This window comes from Salvia splendens, chromosome 4 (assembly GCF_004379255.2).
Source record: "Salvia splendens isolate huo1 chromosome 4, SspV2, whole genome shotgun sequence".
Taxonomy (NCBI): domain Eukaryota; kingdom Viridiplantae; phylum Streptophyta; class Magnoliopsida; order Lamiales; family Lamiaceae; genus Salvia; species Salvia splendens.
Window position 1 is genome coordinate 38,309,858 of NC_056035.1, and position 7,954 is coordinate 38,317,811.

General features: G+C 42.1%; 1 protein-coding gene across 1 annotated transcript; it reads left to right on the forward strand.

The window, feature by feature from the left end:
• Nucleotides 1-362: 362 nt before the first annotated feature.
• Nucleotides 363-6,142, forward strand: LOC121800458 (ethylene-responsive transcription factor 2-like). The gene is made up of 2 exons (XM_042200035.1): nt 363-675; nt 5,807-6,142. Exons 1-2 carry the CDS (start codon nt 439-441, stop codon nt 6,140-6,142), a joined length of 573 nt encoding a protein of 190 aa, XP_042055969.1. The 5' UTR covers nt 363-438.
• Nucleotides 6,143-7,954: the final 1,812 nt, after the last annotated feature.

The window sequence follows — 7,954 nt, forward strand, 5'->3', positions numbered from 1 at the left end:
CCTCCACAAAACAAACCTTTGGCATAGCTAACTGAATTCTGGTGTGGCTAAACACTTCTTTTTATAGTAAGGTGGGGTGGCTAAATATTTCTTTTTATATAAAATAAAATGTTCATACTTTTGTAATACCACTTGACAGTAAAGGTTCATTTTGACATGAATAAATTAGTAAAATATAAATTTAAAGTGAAATCAATTTCGCTGACGACAAATTTACGACGGCTCCCTGTCCCACATAATACGATTGTTTATCCAATCAGATAAATGAAATTGTAAATCACACTTGAAAGCACCCGTGTTTGAAGATTTAAATAAAATATCTCCAGTTGATTTCAGATGCATGTACTCGAAAACCTATAGATTAGCCCATATTCCCAATTTCAATCACCAAATCAAAACTTCAAAAAATCAGATAAACCCTAATAATTTTTCCCCAAAATGTCGTACGGGGACTACTACAATTACATGGAAGACATGGCATTTCTTGATTCAATCAGCAGGCATTTGCTGGATGAATCTCAGAACCCTCTAATGTTCACCGGCGCCGACGACGGCGGCCTCCACGACATGCTAATGTACGCCGTTCCAGCAGTTGTGGTGAAAACCGAGCCTATCCCCGAATTAACGGCGCAGCAAACGGAGAGAGTGACGGCGAGGGGGAGTCAATACAGAGGGGTGCTGTTGAATAGGGAGAATATATTCATTCAAGTATATGATCGGTAGGAATAATACATGCCTTAATAGGCAGAGGAATTTTTACATATGGTAAGATACAAGCTTGATTTGCCCTAGCTATAATTGGGGAGGAATCATTGTAATTGATCTCGTAATTAATTCCGTGAATATTTGCATATCTTCCAACACTCCCCCTCAAGTTAAGCAAGGGGATTTCCCATTCTTAACTTGCCCAATACTTCATTAAAGCTTCTTGCATCCACAACCTTTGTGAGGATATCGGCTAGCTGATCCTTTGACCGGACATACGGGAGATCTATCACTCTTCCCTCTATGTTCTCCTTGATGAAATGTCGATCCACTTCAACATGCTTCGTTCGATCGTGCTGCACCGGATTTTCAGATATACTGATAGCTGCTTTATTGTCACAAAACAATTTACACGGCTCTTTTGACATCAAGCCGAGTTCTGTCAGTAATTTCTTTAGCCACAATATCTCTGTTATCCCACTTTTGATTCCACGAAATTCTGCTTCTGCACTTGATAGAGCTACCACCTTCTGTTTTTTGCTTCTCCATGTCACCAGATTACCTCCAACGAAGGTAAAATATCCGGCAGTTGATTTCCGATCATTTGGATTTCCTGCCCAATCTGCATCCGTGAACCCGTGTACTTCCAAGTTCCCGTGATTCTCAAACAGAATCCCGTGCCCTGGTGTTCCCTTCAAATAGCGCACAATTCTCAATATTGCTTCCCAGTGATCAACTTGAGGTTTGTGCATGAACTGACTGACTATTCCCACGGCGTATGCAATGTCGGGTCTCGTGTGAGAGAGATAGATGAGCTTACCCACCAGTCGCTGATATCTTGTTTGATGTGTGAGTTCAGCTCCTTCGGTCAGTCGTAGACCGTGGTTCTGCATCATCGGGGTCTCTGCAGGCTTGCAGTCGAGCATTCCTGTCTCAGCTAAGAGGTCAAGGACATACTTCCGCTGGTTGATAAATATTCCCTTGGCGGATCTCATCACTTCAATGCCCAGAAAGTACTTTAGTAGGCCCAGGTCCTTCATCTCAAACTCGGTGAATAGGTTCTCCCTCAACTGTTTGATCTCGTCCTCATCATCCCCAGTAAGAATCATATCGTCCACATAAATAATCAGACAGGTGATCTTCTCTTCCCTCCTTTTTATGAACAACGTATGATCAGAGTTACTTTGTTCGTACCCATATTTCTTCATCACTTCTGTAAATCTTCCAAACCACGCTCTCGGTGACTGCTTCAATCCATAAAGTGTCTTCTTGAGTTTGCACACTTCTCCCCTTCTGAACTCCTCATCGAACCCTGGTGGAGCTTCCATATAGATCGGTTGTGTTAGCTCTCCATGCAAGAACGCATTGGTCACATCGAACTGATGTAGTGGCCAGTTTTTTGTTGCTGCAATAGAGAACAACACGCGGATCGTGTTCATCTTTGCTACTGGTGAGAAGGTCTCGGCATAATCCACTCCATAGGTTTGTGTATATCCCTTAGCCACCAGTCTCGCTTTGTAGCGATCAACCGATCCATCTGGTTTCCTCTTGATCGAAAAGACCCAGCGGCACCCCACTGGCCTAGATCCTTCCGGCCTTTTACAGATTTCCCATGTCTTATTCTTCATTAGTGCCTTCATTTCCACGATCATTGCTTCCTTCCAATGTGGGATCTTTATCGCCTCCTCTGCTGTCCGGGGAAGTTCCTCTTCTTCGTATAAGGCAGTCATAAAAGCCTTAGCCATCTTGGTCAGATTTGCCGCCGCGAAGTTACCCACTGAATATCTGCTCTTCTTTGATATACGCTCGGGACTGTATCGTTTAGGTGGAACACCCCTTGTACTCCTTTCTGGAAGAATGTACTGTCCTGTGTCCCCATCAATTGCAGCATTCTCCGTGGGTTTTACACCAGCATCATTAGGAATAATTGTACTATTGACATTGGTTTCAGTGTTTACCTCGGACATCACTGGAGGAGGATGTTCAGATGTGGGTGACTGAGAAGGCTCTTCTGGTGACAAAACAGGCTCGGCGGCAGTGCTAGTTGACTCTGTTGGTTCCGCCACAGAGTCGCTTGGTGGTGGCACAAACCAATTTAGGGGTCCACTTGTCCTATCAATCAATCTACTCTCCCCCTGACCACTAAGATTGGTGTAGAAGTATTCGCATTCTAAGAAGTTGCAGTTCATTGTCGTTATAATCTTCCTAGACGATGGGTCATAACACCTATATCCCTTTTGATTTATTCCGTACCAAAAAAAAAACACATTTTATGGCGCATGCGGAAAACTTTGTTCGTTCGTGTTTAGAAACATGGACATATACCGAGCATCCAAAGATTTTAAGGGGTAGGGTAAGAGGTTCAGGCACATCGGCTAGGGAAGACAAGAGGTTCAACGGGGTTTTCATGTTTAAGATTTTCGTAGGGAGTCGGTTTACTAAATAAACGGACGTAGCAACAGCTTCAGGCCATAGAAATTTCGGGACTTTTGAGTCAAAAAACAACGCAAGTGTAATTTCCAAAATGATCCTATTTTTTCTTTCGGCTACTCCGTTTTGTTCGGGGGTATAGGGGCATGAGGTTTGATGAACTAACCCGTTGTCTGTGAAAAAATTTGACATGTCTTTGTTAACGAACTCCCTCCCATTGTCGGACCTAAGAATTTTTATCGTGGTCTGAAATTGAGTTTGGATTAGTTTGTAAAACAGAACAAATTTTTCAAAGACTTCAGATTTGTTTTTCAAAAAATACACCCAAGTCATCCTTGAGCAATCATCCACAAATAATACGAAATATCGAAAACCATGATCCCCAGTAACGGGCGCGGGACCCCAAACATCAGCATGCACAAGTGAAAAAAGACTCTTAACACGAGTTTCAGTAGATTTAAACGATTGTCTGTGGCTTTTCGCCAAAACACACGACTCACAATCAAAATCCTTAATATGCAAAAAATTCGGGTAAAGAAGTTTAAGATAACCAAGAGATGGATGACCTAGACGTCTGTGCAACAACCAAGCGTCTCGAGTAGTAGATCCGTGAGCCAACATCGCGGCACTGCCTTGGTGAGCCATCTCGTCGACATAGTAGAGGCCTTGACGCTCAGTGCCACACCCAATTATCCTCCTCGTCCTGATATCCTGTAAAACACAGAAATTGGGATGCATCAATAGTGTACAATTCAATTCCTTCGTGACATGACTAATTGACATCAATTTATGAGACAGCTTGGGAACATAAAGACAATTTGATAGTGTCAACGTTGGAGTCATTTCAATTGTTCCACTCCCCTCTACTGAAGTAAGTTCCCCATCGGCAGTCTGTATTTGGCTTTTCATAGTCCCACAAAATTCCACAAAATCCTGTCTATCATGGGTCATAGTATCTGTCGCCTCGCAGTAAAAAATCCACCGATTATCCTTTTTCCTAGACTTATGTTGTACCGCACATGCAATAGGCAGATCATGCAAAATATCAAAACTATTGGGGCTCACATACAAGTCATCACACACCATGGGGTCCTTTTTCAATTTAGCTAAAGTTCGGGGGGCAGGATGCATAACATGGGGTTTAATGGGGTTCTGTTTCGAATTATCCAAAGGTTTGGGGTCAGAATGCATAACTCGGGGTTCCAACTGCAATTTTTTTAAATTATGAGGACCAAAATTAAAATCAACATGATATGGGCTAGGTTTTAGAAACCCTAGCCCATTACCTCCTTCGTCGGCGCCTCTCTCCACTCCCCCGACTCGTCCGGCGAAAGCCGCCTGACCGACCCCCTCCGCTCGCTTATCGCCGCCGCCGCGTGGAGTGACGCCGTCAGTGCTTCGTCCGCGAGTGGTGCTCTCTGTCCCACCGGTTTCTTCCATCCCTATAGCCAATTTCGCCTTTCCCCGTTGGCTTTCGTCCCACCACTCCGGGAATCCGATCAATTTGAAGCAGTTCTCACGGGTATGTTTGTTCATCCCGCAGTTTGAACACCACAATTTCGTCTTATCTGGCTTGGTGGCTCCGCGGCGGCTATTGGTGGCTGTGAGCGGTTGGCTGGAGCGGGTCGGCGCTAGGTGGGTTGGTTGCGTCTGGAATCTGGTCTGTCGGGCTCCAAATCCGAGCCCCACCCCGTTAGCTGCTGTGGTTGTGTCGGGGTTCACCGATGGCATAATTTTAAGCCGAACGGCTTCCCGCTTGATCCAGCCATACGCGACATCCACTGGAGGGGTTGGACTCTCCTTGAGAATGTCTCGTCGAGTCCCTTCGAATTGGGAGTTCAATCCCGCCAGGAACTTGTACAATCTTTTCTGGTTTGTAATTTCTCTATACTCACAGATTCCCTTATCGCAGCAGGTAATCGTTTTGGTTTGGCATCGATCAATTTCGATCCAAACCCCGTGTAGCGTCCTCCAGTACGTCTCCAGGTCCATGTCCCCTTGGACAATCCGGCTGACCTTGTCCTCCAAGTCATATATCAGGTAAGAATCCGACGTACTCTGGTACGTCACGGCCAGGCTATCCCAGATGGCCTTCGCGCTTTGGTGGTGTGCGAAGTCCGCCACAATCTCGATCTCCATGTTGTCGACGATCCATGAGAAGACCACCAAATCGGTCTCCTCCCACTCCAGATACTCCTTATCTGTTGGCTTCGGGGGTTCCGGCACTCCGGTGATATGCCGTAGTGCTCTCCGGCTTCCGATGGCTACCCGCATCAGTCGGGCCCATAGAGCATAGTTTCTTCCATTTAGTTTGAATGCAACTGTTACATTCTTACTTGCTTTCAACTTGAGATCGCCAGTCTTGACATCTTCGTTGTCTGCCATTTCAGGTCTTGATTCGTCCGTTACCGCCTTCTGGCCGGGACAGGTATTCGGGCGATGATGATATTATATTCTGAGCCTGTGGTAATTTGGCTCTGATGCCATGTTGAATAGGGAGAATATATTCATTCAAGTATATGATCGGTAGGAATAATACATGCCTTAATAGGCAGAGGAATTTTTACATATGGTAAGATACAAGCTTGATTTGCCCTAGCTATAATTGGGGAGGAATCATTGTAATTGATCTCGTAATTAATTCCGTGAATATTTGCATATCTTCCAACAGGTGCGGCAGAGGCGGTGGGGGAAATTCGCGGCGGAGATAAGAGATCCGTCGAAGAATGGGGCCCGCGTGTGGCTCGGGACGTACGAGACGGCCGAGGACGCGGCGTTGGCGTACGATCAAGCGGCGTACTCGATGCGGGGATCGAGGGCGCTGCTCAACTTCCCGCTGAGGATTAACTCCGGGGAGCCGGCGCCGGTTAGGATTATGTCGAAGAGATCGGCGGCTTCGCCTGATCAGTCCTCGACGTCGTCTTCCGACACTGGAAAATCAAGGAAGCGGAAGACGGCGGTGGGTGGTGTTGTGAAAAAGGGGCGAGTTGAAGCCGGTTTACAATAACGGCGGGAATGGTCTACTATTTGTTTATTTTTCTTTACTACTTTTGTTGTTGTATTTCTTCAACTTGTGTTAATGAAATACAGTATTATTCTTGCTGAAACAAGACAAACAATGAAAACGCAACCAACTTGTATAGATGCTTCATGCTTACGAGATTGATGATTTATGATTTAAAATGTAAGTGGAAATTGGGACCTGCGTAATAAACTTGTCGACACATTTCTCTTTTGTATCATCTCCAAGGGAGAAAGGTATAATGAGAAGGTATATTTCTCATTTACCTTCTAAAAAAGATTATTATACCTTCTTAAAAAGTAATGGACTCCAAGGAAAGGAGGTAAACTAAAAAGGCAAACAAAAATAACTAACTTTTTACCAGAAGAGGTAAAGATACATTCTCAAAATAAAAGAAGGTATAATACCTCCTCATATACCCTTTCCATTGGAGCATGAAATTTTATGAAGAAGAAATAAATATGGTAGTTATTTCTCTTTACCTCTCTATTTATCCTTTCCCTTGGAGATGCTCTGATGGTTAAAGTTGTATAAGAAAAGTATTACACCAATACAATATGCAACAAATTATGAGTAAGGTAAGCATGCTTGAGTTATTCATTTCCTCCTAGAGTCCTATGTGAATTGAAAGAGAAATATATACAAATAATATCTTCATTTCCAAATCATGATACAAATATTTAGTGCGGTCAAATTGTAAACAATTTAACCTGTTAATGTAAAATTCGAACATGACATGTAAAGTAGTAAATTTTAACACAGTGACAAACTCAACCTGCCTCATTAAACTCAAACACAATCCGCACATGATAAAAACCTATTAGCGATACGATCATATTTGTGTTGGCAAAATATGATAATATTATGATAACGACATGACACAAAGACTAAAGGAATGGAGGTGGTGCTTACTTGCGGAATTGATAACGAAAGCAAGGAATGAAATGAAGTCGCATATAAGAAGTGATAAAATAAAAAAACAATCATAACTTTAAGAAAATTAAAAAGATAATAAAATAATTAAAATAATAATATAGTTAGTAAAAAGCTATACAAATACAACCCAACACAATCCAAAATATAATATACCATTATTGGACTATAATAACTAATAAGGACACAAACACTATGATACTAATATGTTACTCCTCCGTCCCATAATAGGAGTTACATTTGGTGTGGACACAAATTTTAAGGAATGTAAAGAATAGTGAATTGAAAAAATTAATGAAATATGAGATCCATTTTTTTATAATAAAATGTAAGTGAAGTGACTTAGTGAAATGTGAGACCTTTTTACCATTTATGGTAAAAGTGAAATGTGACTCTTATTGTGACAGACCGAAATTACAAAATGTGACTCTTATTATGGGATGAAGAGAGTAATTTAATTAGTTTTCGTGTAGTATAAAAAATTAGTGGTCCGACAAATTTTATGAAATGGGTAATTAACAATATATTCGTTAATGCCCCTCAAGGACTGTTAAACGGCCAGTTATCCTATTTTATGAAATGGGTAATTAACAATATATTTGTAATAATTGGGCAGTTATAATTGGCGAGTAGTCACATTCTACGGTTTTCTAAAGTAGCCAAAACAAATGAAAAATATTAAACAGAAAAACCTTAAAACCGTTAAAGAGTATGAACATTATTAAAATCTACTCGTACTACTAAAATACAAGAAAAAGAAGCAATGTAAGAAAAAATGCAATTGAATGTAACTTAAACAGTTCAAAATTGCTAAAAGTTAATTAACACGTGCGGGAAGGTTGAATTCAAACTGACGAGCAACAA

Excerpts from the sequence above, each read along its gene's own strand:
- LOC121800458 (XM_042200035.1), top strand. The coding sequence starts at position 439 with ATGTCGTACGGGGACTACTACAATTACATGGAAGACATGGCATTTCTT. Across the intron at positions 676-5,806 it reads GGGGGAGTCAATACAGAGGG|GTGCGGCAGAGGCGGTGGGG; the intron begins GTGCTGTTGAAT and ends ATCTTCCAACAG.